The sequence below is a fragment of the Gasterosteus aculeatus genome, chromosome 18, assembly GCF_964276395.1.
Source record: "Gasterosteus aculeatus chromosome 18, fGasAcu3.hap1.1, whole genome shotgun sequence".
In the NCBI taxonomy this organism is placed as follows: domain Eukaryota; kingdom Metazoa; phylum Chordata; class Actinopteri; order Perciformes; family Gasterosteidae; genus Gasterosteus; species Gasterosteus aculeatus.
Genome location: NC_135706.1, coordinates 1,198,450 through 1,222,696, shown reverse-complemented (window position 1 = coordinate 1,222,696; position 24,247 = coordinate 1,198,450). Strand labels below are relative to the sequence as shown.

Genomic DNA, 24,247 nt, shown 5'->3' with positions numbered 1-24,247 from the left:
CATTTTTTTCTTTTTTCAGTCGATGTAAAAATCGACTGTAAAAATAACAAAGACAACTGTTACTCCGCATAAACCCCATGATGCTCATTTGTTGCCTTTGTTCATCTAAAGGGACGGAGGTGATCATCAGATGAAGAGGCTCCACTGTTTGACCTTAAAGTTTGGATATGTCGTCATCTCCTGCATCACTTTGTCCTGTTATCAACCTCTCCTATGCCAGTGGTCCAATAGCATCAAGGCAAAATACTAAATTCAATAATAAAATCCATGTCTGGCATTGTTCTGCATAGTTCATTATACAGATGACCTTGTGCAGCAGCAGCTTCTCCTCTTACTTATATCACTTATAAGTAGTAGTATATTATGGTCATGACTTTTTTCGTATGGCACCTTTAAAGTAAACTCTCACTAAACCACGTGGAGGACCTGCTGTGTTGGAAAGATACCTGTTGAAGTTGAGTAAATTCATTCCTAAAAGTTTCTTTTGGCTGTTTCGTGCTCGTCACTGCCTCCCAGAGGAGGCGATCATCACACAGCGAGTCCTCAGCGCGCGTCCTCCTTCTCCTCAGTGATCACCTCCTGCTCTGAGGACAGCAGCTCCAGCCTCTTTGTTCCAGAGGACAACATGTCTGCTCTTCATCCACGGGGCTCTTTTTAAAAACAAAAATTAAATTAAATGAAAAGCGCGTCCTGCCCTTTGTTCGGATCTCTTTTTAAATATTAACAAGTTGTCATGTCATCCCTGACTGGGAGAGGAGGGAGATGTCCCTCCCCGGTGCGAGGGACACGCTGGGTAAGTCCGATTTCCTCATGACGAGCCCCGCGCGGTCCCCGTCTAGTTTCAGTAGGAGAGTAACTCCTGCAGAGGCATCGAGCGTCTGGGCGCGGTAACCGGAGCCCCCCTGCATGCTTCTTCTGCTGCTTTGCAGAGCGCACAAGTGCAGCATCACTGCGAGTCGCTCGGCTCTTGCGCCCCCGGGAGGGACCGACGGCCCGAGGAGCGACCCCCGCCGGAGGGCGGCGACCGCCGCCGGAACGCGGACGCCGTCCCGCCGTACAAGTCCCCGCCGGGGACCGACGGGGACCGCGTCAGGTGCGCCATGTCCTCCGCGTGCAGGGGCGCCGTGTGCGCCCACCCCGACCCGCGGGGGTCCGGCTGGAAAGTTGCGCGTTGCGAGAAGTGCTGCGCGAGCCTGGTGTCCCTGAAGAAACAAGCCATGAGCCTGGCGGTCCACCACCGCGCCTCCTGCAAGGTCAGTCCGGCCACATCCAACTCCACATCCCGCCCAAGCGAACCCATCCCAGCCTCAGTGCTCCAGCGATCGACTGGACATGTATAGTCAATGTAACTGGTCCTGCTGATTGACACTAACGGCGCGTGTGTTGGTCAACATGGAATTGTCAGTTTGGGCTCTGGGAAAAGCAAACCTCTTTTGTTTTGCGGCCCAAAAGATTTACTAATACAAATTGAATGAATACTATAAATCAAATACAAGGAAACAAACGTAGACACGCTTAAACATATTCTGCCCGACAGAGAATGTGAAGTCAATTAAAGGTGTTTGAACGTCCAGAATGTGGCCCGTCGGTCTCAACCCGCCGCCCCTGACAGGAACGCACATTTCTGTACATCTGTCACCACCAACATCCATCAAACACACCCCAATCGACAAAGTAAACCAGTGCTGCGTGAGTGCTTCCAAATGGGCATGAATATTTAATGTCAGCCTCCCCGCGTCCTCTCCACAGACGGCTCACCGAGGGAGGACTCTTTATTTTCGTCCTCCTGGCTGGGATGGGGCAGTGTTTTCGGAGGGAGGCCACAGGGCAGAGCGAGCGATGGTATCTCGTGGCCTCAGACGCACGGTCAGAACAAAGAAATCTGATAAGCCAGCGAGCTCCATGCAGGATTATTGACCCGGGCATGATTTTTCAAAAGCGTTTGTAATGTCGTCTTTTTTGATGGGCTTGCAGTTTGGTTGAGATGGAGAGTACGGTCGCCCCGTCTGGCTACAACAGCCCCTCTATCCATTTATACATATATCTGTCATAATGTATATATGAGTAATGCAAGAGGCACAAACCTGAAGGAGACATTGGTTCAATTGTATGTAGAACAAAGATGGTTGTTGTGGTTTATGTGATGAAATGAACTCTATTGAGATTAATGAAAGCAAACATCAAATCTCTGATGCTTTTGTATTTTTAGTCATTTTGTTTGACTGTATAATGTAGAGCCCTTACAGTCCTCCTCTTGTGGGATAATCACTAGCAATTCGCTGATGGATGAAGAGGGAGTGAGTGTTAGATTTGGGTGTCAAGGGCAAACCAAACAAGTCTGGCTGCAGAGCGTCGTTGCTTTCGCAGCCTGAGTCAATACAGGCTCCTCTAAAGAGGACATTCAATGCTCGCTTTCAGGCCTTTTCATGCTTAAACGTTTAAAAAACACAAATACTTTTATTCATTTTAGCGCCTATCTCCTAAAACCACTGTTCTTGGTCAGGATCAGCTGGAAAAATGTCAAGATTCTGACATGTTGTTTTCCCTGAATCGGTGTTTCACGTCAGAGATTCATCACTCTTGTGTTCACTCTAAAGGTGCAGTAAGTTTTTGCTAACTGCACCTTTAATGATTACAGGCATTTTAATCAATACTAACTCCTTGATTACTTGGCTAAGTGCTAACATTACTTGGAGTGGCCTCCCAAGTCTCTACTTCCATTTGCACACATCAGCCATGTAATACTCTCAAGCCAGACATAAAACCAAGCAAATTCATTTTATTAGGTCTTCTCCAAAAGCTCTTCCTGGATCTCAGAACTTACTCTCTTATTTGTGAAAACATAATCACATGCTTCTTCAAGAAACTAGTGATTACTTCAAACCTGCAACTTTTAAACATTGAAATATTTCTGCAACTTTTCATTTTTAAATTGACTTTATTTGCAGGACTCAAGTGACCTGTCTGTGTTCCTTCTGGACAACCTCCGCGTCCATAGTCGGTCCACCCACGAGGCCAGGGACAGGGACAGGGAGAGGGAGCAGGGCGAGTGTGGCGCGTGCGGCGTGAACCTTCACCAGCTCAAGCAGGAGGCCGTCCACTTGGCCCTGAGCCGGGGTCAGACACTCGCCGAGCCCCCCTTTGAACCCAGCTGTAGCTCTGCCGCACTGCTGGGCCACGGCAGGACAAAGCATGGGGACCGGGCGCCATGGGAAGCTGCCCCCCCCGCGCCTCAACCGCTCAGTCGCACCCACACCCCGCACAGCCCCAGAAGCCCGAGGACGCCTCAGAGGACCCCTCAGACCCTCAGGAAGAGGGGGCCCAAGCTGCCCAACCCTGATATGGGCCGCTGGGTGGAGCAGCAGCAGCTGGTCGCTTCTAAATTTGCATCGGGCGCTGATGGTGTCACCACTTACCCTCAGCATAAGGTAACGCTAAAAGGCTTCTCTCTCACCGCTAAATCACACATAACACGTCCCTTAGCGTGCATTCCGCTTTTAATGAGCTGCGTGGATGAAGTATGTCTTTACGGTGCACATGTCAGCGGCGCTTCACAGCGGCCAATCGGAGCCAATTTAGATCCCGCAGCCCGGGACGTTGTTTAAAGGTACTTTTGCTAATGGAATGGAATGGGGTCATGATTTACCCCTGTCATAAGAGCCAGCCAGTCAAAAGCCCTCGTGATCAATAGGGGGATGGTCATATTTAACTGGGTGGCTGGTGAAATATGCATTACTGTGATGGAAGCCACCACAGTCCACCCCCCCCCCCCCCCCCCCCATAGCGCCCAGCGCCATAAACCTGAGCAGAGAGTCGTTTAGATTTTTTATATGGTGTTCTTAAAATTGCTTTTGATTTTGCTCCATATCTATACGGACATAAGGGAAATATGAGTGTCCAACCTTTTTACGTAATTGTAGATTCCATGTGACAGAATGTTCATCAACATGAACTATTCATCGCACGTCTTTCCGGAATACCGGTTAGCCAATTATAGCGTAGCAGCCTAAACTACGCACACAATGGGGCGAGACTCTTTGGTTATTTTTAAAACAGACTTAAATGAAATGAGCAGATCAGTACAGGTTCATGTGGCTGAGAGCGGAGGAAGAAGAGTAAGGGAAGAGGAGGGCGGAGGAAGAAGAGTAAGGGAAGAGGAGAGCGGAGGAAGAAGAGTAAGGGAAGAGGAGGGCGGAGGAAGAAGTGTAAGGGAAGAGGAGGGCGGAGGAAGAAGAGTAAGGGAAGAGGAGGGCGGAGGAAGAAGAGTAAGGGAAGAGGAGGGCGGAGGAAGAAGTGTAAGGGAAGAGGAGGGCGGAGGAAGAAGAGTAAGGGAAGAGGAGGGCGGAGGAAGAAGAGTAAGGGAAGAGGAGGGCGGAGGAAGAAGAGTAAGGGAAGAGGAGGGCGGAGGAAGAAGTGTAAGGGAAGAGGAGGGCGGAGGAAGAAGAGTAAGGGAAGAGGAGGGCGGAGGAAGAAGAGTAAGGGAAGAGGAGGGCGGAGAAGGAAGAGTAAGGGATGAGGAGGGCGGAGGAAGAAGAGTAAGGGAAGAGGAGGGCGGAGGAAGAAGAGTAAGGGAAGAGGAGGGCGGAGGAAGAAGAGTAAGGGAAGAGGAGGGCGGAGGAAGAAGAGTAAGGGAAGAGGAGGGCGGAGGAAGAAGAGTAAGGGAAGAGGAGGGCGGAGGAAGAAGAGTAAGGGAAGAGGAGGGCGGAGGAAGAAGAGTAAGGGATGAGGAGGGCGGAGGAAGAAGAGTAAGGGAAGAGGAGGGCGGAGGAAGAAGAGTAAGGGAAGAGGAGGGCGGAGGAAGAAGAGTAAGGGAAGAGGAGGGCGGAGGAAGAAGTGTAAGGGAAGAGGAGGGCGGAGGAAGAAGTGTAAGGGAAGAGGAGGGCGGAGGAAGAAGAGTAAGGGAAGAGGAGGGCGGAGGAAGAAGAGTTAGGGAAGAGGAGGGCGGAGGAAGAAGAGTAAGGGAAGAGGAGGGCGGAGGAAGAAGAGTAAGGGAAGAGGAGGGCGGAGGAAGAAGAGTAAGGGAAGAGGAGGGCGGAGGAAGAAGAGTAAGGGAAGAGGAGGGCGGAGGAAGAAGAGTAAGGGAAGAGGAGGGCGGAGGAAGAAGAGTAAGGGAAGAGCAGCGCGGAGGAAGAAGAGTTAGGGAAGAGGAGGGCGGAGGAAGAAGAGTAAGGGAAGAGGAGGGCGGAGGAAGAAGAGTAAGGGAAGAGGAGGGCGGAGGAAGAAGTGTAAGGGAAGAGGAGGGCGGAGGAAGAAGAGTAAGGGAAGAGGAGGGCGGAGGAAGAAGAGTAAGGGAAGAGGAGGGCGGAGGAAGAAGAGTAAGGGAAGAGGAGGGCGGAGGAAGAAGTGTAAGGGAAGAGGAGGGCGGAGGAAGAAGAGTAAGGGAAGAGGAGGGCGGAGGAAGAAGAGTAAGGGAAGAGGAGGGCGGAGGAAGAAGAGTAAGGGAAGAGGAGGGCGGAGGAAGAAGTGTAAGGGAAGAGGAGGGCGGAGGAAGAAGAGTAAGGGAAGAGGAGGGCGGAGGAAGAAGTGTAAGGGAAGAGGAGGGCGGAGGAAGAAGAGTAAGGGAAGAGGAGGGCGGAGGAAGAAGAGTAAGGGAAGAGGAGGGCGGAGGAAGAAGTGTAAGGGAAGAGGAGGGCGGAGGAAGAAGAGTAAGGGAAGAGGAGGGCGGAGGAAGAAGAGTAAGGGAAGAGGAGGGCGGAGGAAGAAGAGTAAGGGAAGAGGAGGGCGGAGGAAGAAGAGTAAGGGATGAGGAGGGCGGAGGAAGAAGAGTAAGGGAAGAGGAGGGCGGAGGAAGAAGAGTAAGGGAAGAGGAGGGCGGAGGAAGAAGAGTAAGGGAAGAGGAGGGCGGAGGAAGAAGAGTAAGGGAAGAGGAGGGCGGAGGAAGAAGAGTAAGGGAAGAGGAGGGCGGAGGAAGAAGAGTAAGGGATGAGGAGGGCGGAGGAAGAAGAGTAAGGGAAGAGGAGGGCGGAGGAAGAAGAGTAAGGGAAGAGGAGGGCGGAGGAAGAAGAGTAAGGGAAGAGAAGGGCGGAGGAAGAAGAGTAAGGGAAGAGGAGGGCGGAGGAAGAAGTGTAAGGGAAGAGGAGGGCGGAGGAAGAAGAGTAAGGGAAGAGGAGGGCGGAGGAAGAAGAGTTAGGGAAGAGGAGGGCGGAGGAAGAAGAGTAAGGGAAGAGGAGGGCGGAGGAAGAAGAGTAAGGGAAGAGGAGGGCGGAGGAAGAAGAGTAAGGGAAGAGGAGGGCGGAGGAAGAAGAGTAAGGGAAGAGGAGGGCGGAGGAAGAAGAGTAAGGGAAGAGGAGGGCGGAGGAAGAAGAGTAAGGGAAGAGGAGGGCGGAGGAAGAAGAGTAAGGGAAGAGCAGCGCGGAGGAAGAAGAGTTAGGGAAGAGGAGGGCGGAGGAAGAAGAGTAAGGGAAGAGCAGCGCGGAGGAAGAAGAGTTAGGGAAGAGGAGGGCGGAGGAAGAAGAGTAAGGGAAGAGGAGGGCGGAGGAAGAAGAGTAAGGGAAGAGGAGGGCGGAGGAAGATTATTGCAGAAACAGAGAAAAGGAAATAGTTAAGGATGGAAGGAAGGATGGAAGGAAGGAGGAAAGACAGGAAGGATGGAAGTAAAGAACTGTGGAGATGAGTGGGAGAGGAAAAAACAAGAGATAATAAACGCATAAAAACACAGAGAAATGAGAGCAGAGCGAAGATAGTGAGGATAAAATAAGGTCATGAAAAAATGTACGAGTCAACAAGAAGACAAATGAATTGGTGGGCGAGTATGTAAACACGGTCCGTATTAACTCCGGCTTCATCGATTCACGAAGCGCCCGTCTCTCCTTCCATACGAACTCCTGCAGTTCTCCCACGACTCTCAGAAGCAGTTCATGCGTGAACGTCGTTACTAGAGGAGAAGCTCGGCTGATATGAATAATGGTTCCTGTTTAAGCCACTGGGCTCTCGGCCTAGACGCCGCCGACAGAGACACGCCCCACAATCATTGTCCCCAGAGTAATTCCTGTGATAACAGCCCGTTGTGAAGTGGGTGCAGGAGTGCAATTACTGATTTCTTATTTTTCTAACGAGCTCCCCCCCCCCCCAACGAGCAGGCTGCAGACGATGCTGCAGCGGGACGTGGGGACACCGTACAAACGACCTCAAAGATCCCGCACATATCCAGAGTGGTCACCATCGCCAACACGGCTGCTATGTCCCTCTTAGCCAGGTAAATATATATATGTAACTTAGGACTAGGCAGGTTAACGCGGTATTATTACGCTTTGACGTTAACGCATTCATTTATTTGTTCTGTGTTTTTTAAAATGTGTCCGTTGCCGACGCTGAATGCACATAGAAAGAAGCCGCGGGCCACAGGGAGGGCGGTGGGGGTGGATGCTGGTTAGGATTTGGCTTGGAATGGAAACGGAAAGTAACTGGCGGAGAACGGTAGAAAATCTCCTACATGGACATTTTCAATTGAATTTAAGTGGAGTTGATGTAACCAAAGTTACTGACCTGCAATACTGAAAGTGTTTTCGGTGGTGCTGAACACATTCATATTTGATTGATTAAATAGTTATGTTGAAATTTAAAATAAATATTTTAACTGATATGGTGTGAAGGGAATACTGCCGTTACATCCCCCCTTATTTTAAGTGATTTCATTAATACAAGTTTTAAAATTAATTATTGGATTTTGCGCACCACAATGCGATTTATGGCACATTTCTTTATGTTATTGTTGCCCAGCACTAATACATGCTGCATGTATAAAATATGTTGTCTCCACTGGGATTCAGTGTTATGACATGGCGTCGATGGTTTCCTGTAGGGCTGCAGAGAAGCTCAACCTGACATCGAGGAAAAGAGGCCAGGCCTCTGATCCAGCTCCCGCTCTCTCCTCCACCTGCTTCAGGGAGTTGATCCAGAAAACCCCCCCGCCCGTCCCCCCCTGCCTGCTCCAAGCTGCCACCAGAACCAGAGACTCCCCCGCCGTTGCCAAGGTACACAGTTTGGCTCCAAATTCCAGTAGATATATTGTAGGACGCGTTGGTTTCTGTGCAATCTGTAATAATTACAGCAATTCATTACATGTGTTATTCTAATTCAAATTTGCAAATGAGAAATTGTAGAACTACATTATTATTGTCAAGTTATCAGTATAACAGTGGATATTTTACTTGTCAGTACTTTAAATACTCAATAATAATGATAACAAATTGGCAAATATGAAATACTTACGGGAATAGTTTGACATTTTGTTATTGCTGAGTTGGTCGGGACCATTGGTACCTGATGTCTCACATGAGACACGAGAGGAGCGGCACAGACAGTAACCAGTAAGCTCGGCATAGGAACTGTGTGGGGGGTAAATGGCCCCTCATTCCCTGTCAAAGCCCAACTTTCCGTTTGTGTTTGGGTTAATCTAGTTGAATATGAATATTTATTTTGGTAAACATTCAAGGTCTCTGTTATTTAATGATCTGCTCCGTTCTGTCGACGCGGAGCTCAACGTGGCTAAAACAACACTTTCGCCTGAGTTGGAAGCGGAGGGCGGGAGCCGTGCGCCCGCCAGGACGCCGCTATTGGTGGTGACTGTCGTAAACGGAAGCTTGTAGCTCGCCAGTCAAACAGAGAAACAGAGAAGCCCCCGACGTGCACCCAAGGAGACCAGACGGGCCAAAAGTAAAACATATACAACGGAAGCCGCACACAGCCGGTTTCTGCCAATGCCTGATGTAAACAGCATGGACACCACACACAGGTTTCATATCCTCAGAGAAGAATACGGCCATCTGGAATGAAGTGTCTTGTGAGACAATTGGACACCAGTGGACAAAGGCACGGGCTTGATGAGTTTACTGTTTAAATACGCTCTGGACTGCTGGTGTATCGTTGGAAACGCTGTACACCATCTTCGCCCTCCACCATCCTGGAAGGGTAAAGCGATACGCCAATTTGTAGGAGATCCTATATCCCGCCTTCTTCTGATACACTGTAATGTGGTGCTAATGTCTCCATCTCACCCCCCCTCCCTTCCACTCCCCTCCTCCGGGACAAACTGGGGGGATCAATATGGCTGCGTGTGCTCACTTTGTCTCAGATAGACGGACTCTGGGGTTGAGTCTAGTTACACATAAGACCCCCCCCCCCCCCCTCCCACCAGCCAAACCGTGTCAGAATACATATATATATATATATATATATATATATATATACACACTTATGTGAGGGCAAAGAGGGATTTCTCCACTTGTAAAATGGGTCGCTTGAATAATTCAACCCTCATAAATAAAGTTTGACACAAAGGGTGAGGGGAGCCACTTCTTGAATAAGGTATTACAATTGTGATTTCAAGCGAGAGGGGGAAAAAAATCCTTTAAAGACAACGTGGCTTTTAGACATTCAAAATGTCCATGATGGATGATGTCATCCGAGGTGAAATTCATCCCTGGACAGTTTCAGAAAAAACGCATTGGACTTGGTGTCGCGGCACACTGGGGCCAATCTAGCAGACCTGGATCCTGATTGAGAATAATAAATAAATAAATAAATGGTTTACGTCAATAGAGCGTATACTCGTTTGTGGGGTTTATTTGGCCTTGTCTTCCTGCAGACATACGATCATTTTTAAATGGCTGTCAGAGTCAAAATCTAACTTAATTTAAAACCGTAAAGCGTCTGAATCTAAAGGCTTCCTGTGGAGAGCTGCATTAAGGCTTTAATGTCATGACATGTGGAGATATAGCGCGTATATGTGTGCATGTTCATGTGAGATTTCTGCACCAACTGGATGAACTGGCTGCTAATGAAAAAAAACTAAAAAACACAGCTCATTTGTATTTGATTTGGTGGCTATAAAGCACGAGAAACCGTTCAGACATTTCAATGGTTCAGGAAAATGAGAAGCTAATTTAAAAATAGGGCAAGTGCGTTAAAGAGCCAAACGGCTAAAACTCACCTTCTGAAATCACTTAAATATCTACATGTCGCTTTGTATTCACGAATAATCAAATATATTTTCATATGTATGTCTCTGAATAGTTAAGAAATTAAAATTAAAATGTTAGCATGCTCACAATGACAACACGCTGAATGTTTAGCCTATATAACCATATTTGCCATGTTATTTTGGTTTGCTATCATGCTAACATGTGCTAATTAGCGCAAAACACACAGTACAGCTGCATGTGTTTTAATGTCATTGGTTTTGTTGGTATTTGGTCATGAACTATTGGTAAAATTGTTTTCCAAGAACGTAAAAACAAGAACGTCTTCACCAAATTGTTATTGTTACCAAATTCATCTTATAGTTGTGTAGATATTTCTGACCAAAGTGTTTAACATGTCATAACATTTTCAACATGCCACCATCTCCCATGTGAACAGGTCGTGGTGTCGCTGAGGGTGAGCCCAATGCTGTCGGAGGGCCCAGGCCACCAACGCATTGTCCATGTTGACAAGTCCAAGGGACGAGTGGCCATAATGGAACCGCAGCCTCAAGCTACGATGACGCTTGGCAGGGACGCCAAAACCCAGCTGAAGACCTTCAACTTTGACGCTGCCTATCCTCAAGAATCAAGCCAGGTTCGGTTCTTCGTCCGGCATTCGTCCGGCACGTTCTGTGTCTCCTCAAGTATTCGATGTATACTTTCCCATCCGTACACCATGGTTGGTTTTCGCTCTCTGTCTGATGACCTGAAAGCGCACTGGGCCTGGGTAGCCTCCACAATTACTCTCTCCATCAATTATACTCCAGCTCTGCTTACAGTATCTAGGCCCAGGGGAATTTACTGAATCGGTATGCATTCATTTCATTGGATGTGGCGTCTCAGGGCGGTGAATCATTACATGCTCGCCGTCCTTTGTTCTCCCTGAGCAGGCCGAGGTGTGTGCGGGCGTCCTGCCTGATGTCATCCGCTGTGTGCTCAGCGGCAGCGATGGATGCGTTCTGGGTCTGGGATGTGCTGATGTGGGTGAGTAATCGTTGGCTGTGAGGGGCCACGGGTTAAAATCTCGAGATGAGAGTGGGACGCTTCTGTCTTTGCCCCCCCCCCCCCCCCCCTCCTCCCCCCTGGTCTTCTTTCCCTGTACTGCTTCCACTCTGTCTCTCTATCCATTAAAATCCCCTTTTCTCTGTCCTCTTCTCAATTAAGATACTCTACACATTTCCACAACTGTCTTTCTTTTTACACAAATAGTGACAGAAAATAATTTCCATTCAGTCATTCCACTTTCACATGTTACTGTGTAAATAACTGTTGATTAATTATGCATCACACGCGCCTTGTCAAACGTCCGAAAGGCATTTCAGTGACTGCACAAAAGGCTGCAGCAGCACTGAGCTCCGAGGGGACCGTAAACAGAACGGACTGTAATACGTTGCTATTAGAGAAATGGAACCCTGCACTTAGCGTCGGTGAAGGGTTCAATAGATTTGCACACGCACGCACACACACACACACACACACACACACGCACACACAGCGTAAGGACAGGGTCTCCTTGGAGCTGCTTTTTCACATGACGCCATTCTCCGTAAATCTGATTAAATTAGTTGGCCGATACAAACTACATGTGGCCCCCAGCCGAGGGGCATCAATCTCCAGCACAGAATACGCTTCTCTCTGAATAACGGCAGCCAGCTCGGCCTTTAATTGGAGTAAACCAATTCTCTCATTCCTCATTCAATTAGAGTTTGGATAAGACAAGAATTGTAAAACAGGCACGTATAGCTCAAAACGTAAATGTATGGTATCAGTCCACAAAGAAGGTTATTAGTGTTTCTTTGTCTCCCATCATGCAAATGGGTCCTTCGGTATTTAAAGGAAAGAGTGTAGATGGTGTTAGTGGGAGGCCTTCGTGGCTAGAACGTTTCTGTCCATGTGTAGCATGTGTGTGCTCTGTCGTCGGCCTCAGGCTCCTGGTCCAGCATGGTGGGGAGCGGTGAGAGCATCCAGAAGGTCGGGCTCGTTCCCTGTGCCATCTCCTGGCTGTACAGCGCAATCGAGCGGCGGAGGGAGAGGACCTGGACCGACCTCACTGTGTCAGTGTCGGCCATAGAGCTCTGCTGCGGAGAGGAGGACACGGTGAGGGACCTGCTGGGGGAGGTCGTCCCCTCGGTAGGGAGCATCCAGGACAGCCCAAAGACCCATATTAGACCTCAGGAGGACCCCGTCCACGGGATACAGGTAAGAGGAAAAAGTGCTCTTCTCTTGTTTGGATGAGCTGTTGCTTCTGCAGTGTCTCTTTCTCCCTGTATGCTGTTCTTGACCCACATTGTCGGTCTGTTTAACCATTTAAACCAAGTTAGAGTTTAAAAAGGTGTGTTATTGTTATTGGTACGATTACGGACAGTCCAATCGATCTTTGGAAACATGTTGCTGACAACTGACATTGTCTTTGCTCTCCTTCAATGGAAACGTATTAAAGGTTGAATGATTCACCGTGTTATTTGATTTGTTTTAACAGCCGTGAACCAGACAATTAACCAATATGACAAAGAAACCACGCTGGCCCATTTTCATTGCCCACAAGTATGTGTATTGCACATTCATTTTCGGTGGGAGGTGTCACTGCTCTAGATGTGTCCGTTATTTCATTTTTGACAGCGCCCTCTAATTATGGTAGAATTAATATGAATGTTTATTGAGACAGTAAATTCAGATAAAGGTCTACACAAGGAAATCACACCAGGACTCAGTGAAGCTATATTCCATTGGAGATCACATCGGATTGCATTGTGACATCTTTGCAACGGCACTTCCCCAAGCCAGGGACACACTACTGTAGTATGTGTATTTCTAAAATACTTTTTGTGTTCTGGCCACGTATCGTGTGAGGAGATTCTACGTGAGATGTGTTATGACCATCCTGCCTCCTTCCTCCAGCTACGCAACCACAACAGGGTGAAGGCCCCCACTGCGGAGCGAGCCGCTTCCCTGCTGGACGCTGCGATTGCGGCACGTCGGCACAATGACTTCATTACGTACCTGTCGCACAGCTCCATAATGTTCTTCACTCTCCACGTCCAACCCCCCCGTACAGAGAGCAGCACCATTGGCAAAGGTTCTAATGAATTATTGACTTACCAGTGAGGCTTGTCCCCAGTAAATGTGATGTTTTCCCCATGAATTATTTCCCACAGTTGAACCTGATTCAGTGTAATTTCTTGTATATATTTATGTAGCTCATGTGTTCTATTCATATCTACATGTTGCTTTGCTCCCTGACTTCCATGCTTAGGTACTCGTGGCCCCACAAAGTTGACCCTGATAGATGTGTGTAGCGGTATGAGGGGTATGAGCAAGAACAAACCTCCATATTATGAAATGGGCCCTGTTGTCTTATCTCTACTAAGTGGACCCAAAGCCTCCCCCGCCAAGTAAGAATTTACCTCCAAAATATGAATTAACGTCAACTTTATCTATGGCAATTCTGTACTGTGATCTGCGTGGATTATTTGACATTGAGCTGACGTTAATTCTTGCTGTTGGTCTTACAGCTTGTTTTCTAAAATAATAAGGTATTTGCCTGTAAACCCATTTTATAGTGGCTTAAAAAGTAGTTGAGAATTGATCAAAATGACTGATGCGTCCTTTCATTAATGTCTGGAATGTCTCTTTATAGGGCCAGTAAGTTGACGATGCTCCTTCGGGAAGCACTTTCTCATGTCAATTGCCACACAAGAGTGATCGCTGAGGTTGATGACTCAATGGCACACCTTCAGGAGACCCTATCTACCATTCAGCTGGCGTCTCGCATCCGGAGAACGCAGAAGAGAACAAAGGTATCGTACACGTCCTGTAAACGTCCTTTCAGTCTTTCGCCATCTTATAATGGCATTCCAGTATGGGTGCCTTTCTAGCAAAGGTTTTGGTTTACAATGCATCCCGTTGGTTTATTTGTTGGTTTTTGTGGTCTACAGCTAACCCCACAACTCATCTCTATCCAACAGCAGTCCACTTCATGTTCTCCGTGCGGCAGGAGCCTGACCAAAGAGAGAGGGGCTCCGTCCTCGTCACTGCGGGCGTTCCACTCCACCGATGAGGTGGACGCCGACGTTCCTCGTTTCCGTTTGCGTGGTGAACAGGATGAGCATTCCAGCAGCGACCAGTCCTGTGACACAGTCATCCAAATAGACTCGGATGGCTTGGTCCACCCCAAAGCAACCTCAAGATTGGCCCAACCTGAATTTGTGCCCATCATACCTTCTTTGATTCCTAACAAGGCCGATGTAGACGACCCAGAGTTCATTGCTCTGCTCCAAGAGCTTCTGAGAATTCCTCAGCTGCAGGGAGAAAAGAAGAACGAGGAAAATGTTCCAGGGAACATCGAGGTGTTCAAAGCAGACATCAAGCAGCCGGGGAGGGACTGTTTTAAATGTGACACATTTGCTGAACTGCAAGAACGCTTGGGTTGCATTGATGGAAGTGAGGCAAAAACGGACGTGCTCAAGTCTTCCTCAAAAGGCCCGTCTGTTGACAATGTCACAGCAAGACCACAACCCCAGAAAGAAGAAGGGAAACAGCGAGACAGCAAATCGTCGGACGCACAACATAAATTATTGTTGAGTCAGGGGTCTGGCTGCAGTCGGGCCTGTGTCGGAGAAAAGCCAACAGATGGTGCATTCCCTGGGGACAGTTTTCAGCGAGAGGATTCAGGCCTGTATGACTGTGAGGAGTGCAGTGCAACCAGTTCCAGTGAAGAACTGCTAAATCAAACTCTCAGTCTCAACGTGACCTGCTGCTCTGAGCTTCCCAAAAACAAAACTCTGAAGTCAGCTGATAAACCCTCTTCTAGGAGCTGTAAAGTGGAGGCTCAGGGCACGGCTGTTACCGATTCTGCTCCCCTTCCAAAAAGGACCCAGGAGAGCCGTGAGGCTGCTGATTGGTTCAAACCTAACAACAGGACCTCGCCAATTGGAAAGAGCTCCCCGACATCTACTTCCTCCTCATGCTCCTCCTCCCACTCTTTAGCTGCCAGTGTTGTAGTCCGAGACGTTAAGGAGATGATGGCGACCATCACAGTTACCGTCCAGCAACCACTAGATCTGAAAGGTCAAGATGAACTTGTGTTCTCGATGGTGGAGGAGGTAACCATCAGTGGGGCATTGGACAGAGGGAGGGCAGGTGGAAATATTATTTGTATCAAAGACACTACTCAATCACAGGCGCATGTTCAAGGCTTTTCCAGCTGTCAACCAATCAGGATAATCAGCAATGTTAGCGAAGAAACTGCAGTCGCAGGATCATCTTACACAAACCAAAGCTCTGTAGCTCAATCTGTGGCTGCAGACACTGACACGCCCCAGTATCAAAGCAGAGGGGAAAAGAGGTTCTTACCTTCATTTATAAATCATATGCTGATTGATACGGATGTGGATTGTGAAATTGATGGTCTGAAAGAAAAGGAAAGTTCTTGTGACACTTTTACAGAAGTCCGATCACAGTCTGAGCTCCGAGGGAATAGTGTGAGATGTCCAGAAGATAGGACGGCTCTCGAGAAGAGGAGTGATGCTTTTACTAAGGCGACACATGGCAGAAGGCCTGACAAAGCATGTGACACATTGTTGAGCCAAAGTTCTTTTGACCTGATGGTCTTGGAGGATTCAGCTTTCCGCGATGAAACTGGAGAAAACCAAATGCGTGGCAAGAGACTGAGACAATCAGACAAGAGCCTCCCTGAAGACAGGGAGCATGTTTATTACACCAACACTCCAACGGGCTCAGAGAGGGGCGAAACCATTTCCAGACGTGTTGGGAATGCCCCCAAGAGAATTGGTGTTTCACCTGGTTGCCAGGAAACCGCCACGGCTTCTTTTAACACAGGCAGCTTGCCTAGAGCCTGGCAAAATGCCAACCATCCGGATCGCTACCAACACGGTCACATGGCAGACAACCGCAGAGACCCAAGGGGGGTGACGTCATCCAATCCTTGTAGCCCAGGTGCAACGCTAGAGAGGAGGCAGGGCAGGCAGCGTTCCCCAGCGGACCACAGCCTCCACGTCTCCTCTCCTCGAAAATACGGGAAAGAGTCCAAACAGCATCCTGGCAGTGGTTCTAAAAGCGTCGTCGAATCTTTGTCTGAGACCTCAAACCGAAGAAATCAACATGATTATAGGAGTGGGAGGCCGAAGTCACCCATTGAGGACAGCGGCCGACTTTTCAGTGCCAAACTAGAACAGCTGGCGACCAGGACTAACTCCCTTGGGAGAACCCCAAGAGATTTCCCAAATTTGAATAGAGGCAGTAGTAACACCTCCATGAGCTCTAAGGGGAGCTCCAAGGCAAGCACTGAAGGCGCAGGTATGGGAGGTTATAATGGAAGTAATGGGGGAGATTGTACCTTACCAAGAGCTAGCAAGAGCCCCAGGAAGAACCCTAAGACTGACCGCAGTCATCACTTCTTTCTTTCTGAAAAGCCTGTAACTCATTCTGCTCGGCATACCCATTCAAAGCTTTCTGCTGTTGGGAAACTCAAGATGGCCACCCCCAAAGTCCGTCGACTGTCTGCCCCCAGCACCAAGAACCTCAGCCTGCCCCACAAAGGCCTGCAGCAGTCCATCAAACGCAGTCCCAGTCTTTCTCCGGACTGTAAAACCGTTAGCTTTGAGCGGACCTCGTCTTTCCTCCTATCTTCCCCCACGCGGTCCTTTCACTCCATCAGTCGCACTCCGAGCCAAAGCTCCACAGGCTCATCCACAAAATCTGCTATCCAAGGGTTTGCCAATGGCCGCATCTCCGACCTGCTTAAGGAAACTGCCTCCAGCCCCCCTTCAGGAGGACTGGACCAAATAACCCCCCTTCCCTCGCCCTACAGCCGGGTAACTGCTCCCCGAACGCCTGATCACCTGAGCGGTTACGCTAGTGACACCACCAGTGTGTTGAGCGGAGATTTGCCACCAGCAATGGGGAAGACATCCCTGAATTTCTCAAACAGGGACAGTACGGTGAGCAGTGGGTATGACAGCATGTTGAGGGACAGTGAAGCCACAGGAAGCACCATCTCGAACAGAGATTCCGCCAGCAACAGGAGCAGCTCTCTTCTCAGTGTGGCTCGAAGCAGCCGATCATCTCGGAGGAGAGGCAACGCAGGTAAAACTTGTGTAACGAGCCTTTTATGAACTGATCCGAATGACTTCGTCCTCTGGAAAGATCACAACTTCATCCAAGTGTTGAGTGTATCATACGTTGTTGGTGTTAGGTTTCAAATGTCTCAAGCCAAAACCCACATTCAACGTCTCAACCGGCCATTTTAGACCAAATCATATATTTTATATAATTGTTTTTCAGTGCGGAATCATTTTCAACTGGTGTTGATGCATGGCATGTTTTTACTATTGTTGTATTGTAAGTTAGTGGAAAATATATTGATGATTTGATGTTTTGAACCTGCACTATCCTGATTACAACTCAGTGTTTCCCCTAGTTTTCCAACTTTAGGAGGGGGTGGCGGTTGCCGTGCGTGGGGTGAAATATAATTAAAAATATATATATTTTTAATGCCATTCTTTTTCAGGAGGGAGGGGGGGGGTAATTTCACGGTCCTGGGGGAGCACCCCCCTCATTTAATGGTAGGGGAAACACTGCTACTCAAATGCAATACCAGCTGAAATGCTAAATCATGTCATTTGAAAAAGTGTAACGGTGTTTCTTGTGGAAATTTCAATTCAGTTCAGAATTTATGTTGCTTCTTCCTCAGACATAATCTACAACAGAACATTTCCAAACCTTTAACCACGCAGGTTTTCTCAACGATACTGCCCTCCTAACATATTAATGTGACATAAATTAGAGTTGACACACATCTGTGGAATGCAAGCATTAAAAGCCTAATTGTGTAGGAGGTCACATTATTAATATATGAATCCAGGGACTTCGCTTTCTAATGGCAGCACAAGTGCAGAAAATAAGGTTTGTTTGGCTGGAACAGTCAATTATAAAGATGTGTGTGTGCATACTAACAATAATACTTGCTAATACTAATGGAATAATACATTGAGGAACGTCCAACGTGCCAAACTGCTAATGGAGCAATAAAAGCCGCACAAACAAATTCTACTCAATTGAAAGATTTAATTCTGTCTGTACTTAAGTGTCCCCTTACGTATTTAGCTCACCTGAATTCTAATTAAGCATTAACCATTTCTTTAGAGCTAAAACACATTTTTAAAGTTACTACAAGGAACGTTTTGCAAGTTTCAATTTAATATTGATGCCTTAACATGAGCACTAGGAGCCAGTCCTAGGAGCCAGGCCTAGGAGCAAGTCCTAGGAGCAAGTCCTAGGAGCCAGGCCTGGGAGCAAGTCCTAGGAGCCAGGCCTAGGAGCAAGTCCTAGGAGCAAGTCCTAGGAGCCAGGCCTAGGAGCAAGTCCTAGGAGCAAGTCCTAGGAGCCAGGCCTAGGAGCAAGTCCTAGGAGCAAGTCCTAGGAGCCAGGCCTAGGAGCAAGTCCTAGGAGCCAGGCCTAGGAGCCAGCACTAGGAGCAAGTCCTAGGAGCCAGGCCTAGGAGCCAGGCCTAGGAGCCAGGCCTATGAACCAGGCCTAGGAGCCAGGCCTAGGAGCCAGCCCTAGGAGCCATCCCTAGGAGCCAGGCCTTGGAGCCAGCCCTAGGAGCCAGGCCTAGGAGCCAGGCCTAAGAGCCAGGCCTAAGAGCCAGGCCTATGAGCAAGTCCTAGGAGCCAGCACTAGGAGAAAGCTCTAGGAGCCAGCCCTAGGAGCCAGCCCTAGGAGCCAGCCCCGACATCATGCTTCTGGAGGCCCAGGTTGCATTGCTGGAGGGTTGGTAAAACCGGAGCCAGCACTGAGCGAGTTGGAGTTAAATGAGAGGTTTCGTGACTCCTATGATCGTCAATACTACCCCTTTTGTCCACTGGAACCGCAAAAATTAACCAAGTCAAAGTTCCTTTAAGTAACTTTAATTTCTATGGATCCTGTTAACACAAACCAAAAAACATTTTTTCCTTCACTGACAAAGTGAGTCACTGCAAACAGAGAAAAGAACCACGTCTCCTGTCTTGACTTATGAATAATATGGTAGCCCTGCAAGCTGCAAGCTGAAACCAGTCAGAAGAATATCCAGCGTCTCACTGCACTCTCTCCCTCGCCCCGCTGTAGGTCCACACCAGCGCCGCCTCTCCCACGATGCACCCCTCTCCCTGAGACGCTCGGCTAGTGGTCCGCAGTCTGGCAGGGCGGATCGGGGGACCCCAGAGGCCTATGAGATCAAGGTGTATGAGATCGACAATGTGCTGAGGATGCAGAAAAGAGCAGGTGCTGGCAAGAAGGTGCTGTGTTTATTTTGATTTTTAGAGGTTAAAGGGCATTATGTAAAATATGACCTCTATAAATCTCTTTTTGCAACCAACGTAAAGAGCAACATTGGTCCAACAGATCTCCACACGGCCTTTTCTTCTGTTCTCTTGTCCCCTTGCTTGATTTTGGCATCAGGTTTGTAAAAAGGCCCTCGTCATTTCGCCATCAAAGCCTTCTGACAGTTGGTTCTAAGGTTAACAAATCTCATACAATTACAAGCTAACTCAGCCCAAACCTTAATTCTTAGGCGCCTGCGGTATGTAGCTTGAGTGTAAATAAAATGTAAATGTCAGTAAACATTTCATATTTCGCTGCTTTAAACATAAAATAGACTTCCACTAAAAATGCAAAACAGGCTCCTTGAGTTTTAGGTTTTCTACATTCGTGTTTTTGAAACATTGCAACCCAATTATCAACCCTGTATCCATGCGTTTCTTCTTCCAAACTATCTTTACTGTCAATCCCACATCAACTTGATTCTCTTTATAGCAGTTATGTTAGCGGTGTACGCTCACGACGTTGCTTCATGCGCTTGCTTTTGAATACTTATACACATGTTAGACACTAAATAAGATCAATTAATACATTTTGATATTCTTTTCATTTACTCTGTTCATGTTCATTAACGACATCATGTATGCTAGCTTGTCATATTAGAAATCAGTAGTCTGCAGTCATTCAGACTTCATGTGACCAAAAGTGTACAGCAGACATGCATGTTAAATAGTCCATGGACGAGTCTCGGCAAATGTATTTGGCAATCCTAATAAAAAAACCTGCAACCCACCGGTGGGTCCTGACCCAGTCTTTGGTAATGAGTCATGCATATATTTAGTTACCTCTATAGACATCTTATTGCCAACACGTGACCTTACGGAACCAAAGTGGGCCGCATGTTGCTCTGTGGACTGACCCTGGGGAGTAAACGCTTCATGAAAGATTCTACCTCACCATCGGAGTTGATATCGGCTGGAAAACCACTGTGATGCACATGCTGACGTACTGTCCCCGTGAAGAGAGGGGCCTCATGGGACTAACCCCCCTCCAGCCGTCTCAGGGACGGCAACTTTGATGCAATTTTAATGACCACATGGGGGAAATTGGGTCAGTGCTGCAGCGAAGAACAAAGAAGGACACTGCACGCGAAATGAATAGATTCTAGAAGAAATAACACTGGTTTTCACTGGGCAACATCGGGAGGACGGGGGGAAGGGATTGGGAGGTGTGGGGGGGCAGTGTGATAGTTATAGTACTGTGTGTTCCACTCTAGATCTCAAATGTAGAGTTTTCATTTTGTTCCCCATCCAAACGAAAAGGTTTTGACCATAGAACCGTTGACCATAGAAGCTGAGAGGGTTCCTGTAAACCCGTTTGGGGGTCTACAGATCTGTCTCACCCCCCGGCCGTGTCCTCCCTGCTCTAACACGCCGTTTATCAGTGTGTGGTGAGCGACTGGGGAGGAGCTGCTGTTCATTCAACCGCAAAAGCAGTGTGTGTGTGTGTGTGTGTGTTTGACACGTGATGTGTGTGCGTGTTTGACTCATGATGTGGGGACATACATTAGTTTTCCCATTGAGGGAACTCGCCCTCCTTTTGAGACAAATTGAAATGATTCTCTTTCACGGCGTGTGATTGGTTTAGAGCCAATAGAGGGGAACTCACCTGGAGCGCACCTTGAGCCCATAAAAAAAGAAAAGATATGAAAAATATTTCATTCATGATTCTGGGCCGCATGAACCTTAATGCACGTGGTGTTTCCAGGGGACGGCACGCTTCAGTGCCAGGCGGAAGTTCTTGGAGCACCGACAGTAGAGGATCTCAGAGGTCCGAGCCAGAAACAAGGACCTGAGGGGGGAGCCAGACGGGCTCAACCTCACGTGGACCCAAGAGGGTCAGTCTGCTTTTATTCAATCGAGGAAATAAACATGCACAGTGATGGTTGTTTCTTTTATAATGTTTAGAATATTGCAATGAATTAACAGTAAGTTTTTTTTAACATATACAAAATGTAAAGTTACATCTATTTGGTGGTGTTAAAAAAGCTTTGATGGAGAAGAGAATTAAGAAAATCTCCGCCGATGAATTATTACCGGTGATTTATTTTCACAATGAATTAATGATTTATGATTAGGGCCCGTTGTACTCTCTCCAAAGGCTTCTTTTGGCTAGTAGTCCAAACCCAAAGCTGAAGAATTCCTCAACATATACATAAAACCCAGGAGGAGACACCATGGAAGTAATCTGTAAATAGATTGTGTCTGGTTTATCCCCTCCGCTTCCGTAGAGGCGAGCCAACCCGTAGATCCAAACCGCTCATTCTAAGGCTTTCAATGTGATATCCCACTCGATGCTACGCATTGTTCAAGCGCTACTTTCAGTTAATGAGCAAATAATGAGATCGTAGCATGAAAACATTTTAATAGGGCGCAGCATCCTGTCGTTACCGTGGTAATATCCACAGTCCTCAGTAATTGTATTTTCCAATATTGCATATTATGTATTTTGTTGTTTGAGTGTGGTGCTTTTATGCACGTTTCCCTTTCAACATGTGCATATACATATATATATATATATATATATGTATACCCTAACCCTAACCCTATATGTATATATATATATATATATATATATATATATATATATATATATATATATATATATGACAATACAATAAATACAATTACCCCAGACAGTAAGGCTCTGCCTACTAATATCCAGTGACTAATGACTTGTCCTGTGCAATAATTCTGGTCGAAATGCTGCTACAGCCACAACTTAGTGTGAGAATAACAATAACCAAAAAGTTGAAATCCACAATAATAAAAAGAGATTTGTACCCTAGTGTGCTGTCCTCGCTAAAAGATGTTTGAAGAAAACGTGTTTCTAGCTATACAGCCAGCTTGACATGTATCTGCCCCGTAGTCTCCAGGCGCAGGGGTTAGAGAAGGTGTGCTGGGAAGCACAAGGTTGTTGGTTCGATTCCAGGCTGCCCCATGTTCCACGTCGAAGTGTCCCTGAGCAAGACACCTAACCCCTAATTGCTCCCCGGGCAAAAATGTGAAAAAGCCATGGGTTTAAAAGTGTAATGTAAGTCGCTTTGGATAAAAGCGTCTGCTAAATGACATGTAATGTAACAGACAGGTAGGAATATTTGGCAGAATTTAATGCAGGAAAATGTTGATTTTGTAAAACTTAAGTTCTTTATAAGTACAAATGATATCTATAGTTTATCAGATAACAGTAGTTCAGTACATGTAATAAAAAACTAAATACACAGTGCATTCTCTTTACTTTAGCACTGAGCTGTACCACTTAATAACACATCCACATGTAGATGACAGAGAACCAACATCAACATAAATATGTTAATATAACTGTAAATAGTAGCAAAGAGGAATATAAATCACAGGGTTATGATGATGGCGAGCTTAAAGGTGTTCATGGTCACGATGTACTTCCTGTTATTCTGAATAGTTGCTCATTCTCCACTTGGTGTCACTACAGAACACACAAATGAAACAATTTACCGGTTCCAGTCCTCCCCGAATGCAGAAGATGACTTGATTGACGCTCAAAGTTCCCGCCCATAATAACCCACGCGTTGAACCTCACTGTCCTCCAGGCGACCCGCGGCAGACCTTCGAGGTGAACTCGCGGCAGCGCCTGGAGGCCCCCGAAGAGGCGACAGCCCGGCTGCAGGCCAGACTCCACCTCTGCAAGGCCGGCGCCGTGATGGCCGCCTGCCGTGATTCCGGCACTAGGAAAGGGAAACGCAGCGGAGGAGAGAGGCTGCACGGGAAGCTGAGATGACTCACGGCAAGCAGCGGTTAAAAGCTCTTCTGTCTCCCAGACTCCGAGGAACACTTCCAACACGCTACCTCTGATCCCCTTGAGCTGCGCGGGTGCTTCACGTCGTCTTTGCTCACAGGGAGGTTAATCGTCAGAGCTCCTTACAAAGGGCCCAATGTCAAAAAACATCATGACCTCAACTATAATCCTTCATGTTATTCAGTTTCACTGCAGATCTGTTTCTTAATAAAATACCCTTATGTATATTTTAGTCTTATTTCAAACCCATTGTAGAGTGTTTTAAAAGCGACACTTCAGCTCAGTGCAGCATTTAATGCTAACCAGAGATTTCTGTGTGTCGACGGGGCAAATATTGCTCCTCCAGCAGAGAAGTAATGAAATCTGCGTCGGCTTTGGGTTCATTACCTCACAGTACTCTTCATGTTGGATAGAACTACGATAGATACTCAGCTTTAGTGCAGGTTACTCACACGCCTCTTTTTAACATGCATCTTTAGCTCAGGAGAAACACACTACATAAGATCACATACATGTATTAGCATTTTCTATGCTTTTGTTTATTGTGTTTAAAAAGAGCAAGTTCCTAAAGCACTCTGGGAGAAGTGGACGGATTACACAGCCGTAAAGTCGCTCCTGTTCATCCTCGACGAGGACGTTTGGTCTCCAACAGGGAATATGCCATTTTGTATGTAGCTAAATGCAACTATAAAAACGATTCTTTTCATTTGGAATCTTGAAACGTATCCAGTATGTTGTAGTGACTGTGAATAAATGATCTCAGCTCTCGTTATGCTCTGTGTCTGCAGACAAACGGTTCGATTTGATTTAATAGGATTTAAATCATAAAGCAATATATGCTTTCATCACATTTGCTCTATTGTTTCAACATCTAACATCTTATTACGGATGAATATTGGTCTCATGCATTAGTAGGCCTGTGGTTTAAGTCAAAATATTAGTAAAAAATAAGAAACATTTATTTGAAAAGTTTGGAATCTTTGTGCAATTTCTTTGTGCAGAGGAGCCAGAACGTCTTGTGTCAAATGTAAGCATGTTAAAGTCATATAAAGGTAACACACACACACACACACACACACACACACACACACACACACACACACACACACACACACACACACACACACACACAC

The 24,247-nt window shown here is 47.2% G+C and overlaps 1 protein-coding gene across 1 annotated transcript; it reads left to right on the top strand.

Moving 5' to 3' along the window:
• The first annotated feature begins 523 nt into the window (after positions 1–523).
• Positions 524–23,882, top strand: kif26bb (kinesin family member 26Bb). The gene is made up of 15 exons (XM_040160062.2): positions 524–793; positions 930–1,253; positions 2,949–3,428; positions 7,080–7,195; positions 7,802–7,973; positions 10,360–10,557; positions 10,853–10,946; positions 11,890–12,161; positions 12,861–13,038; positions 13,216–13,354; positions 13,600–13,759; positions 13,928–17,066; positions 19,089–19,244; positions 21,048–21,177; positions 22,909–23,882. The coding sequence occupies exons 1-15, from the start codon at positions 734–736 to the stop codon at positions 23,033–23,035; spliced, it is 5,745 nt and encodes a 1,914-aa protein (XP_040015996.2). The 5' UTR covers positions 524–733; the 3' UTR covers positions 23,036–23,882.
• The last annotated feature ends 365 nt before the right edge of the window (positions 23,883–24,247 follow it).

What these genes read in the sequence shown, in the direction of transcription:
- kif26bb (XM_040160062.2), top strand. Translation starts at nt 734, where the DNA reads ATGTCATCCCTGACTGGGAGAGGAGGGAGATGTCCCTCCCCGGTGCGA. An exon ending in ACCACCGCGCCTCCTGCAAG is followed by an intron (nt 1,254 to 2,948) that starts GTCAGTCCGGCC and finishes CTTTATTTGCAG; the next exon opens with GACTCAAGTGACCTGTCTGT. An exon ending in ATCCTCAAGAATCAAGCCAG is followed by an intron (nt 10,558 to 10,852) that starts GTTCGGTTCTTC and finishes CTCCCTGAGCAG; the next exon opens with GCCGAGGTGTGTGCGGGCGT.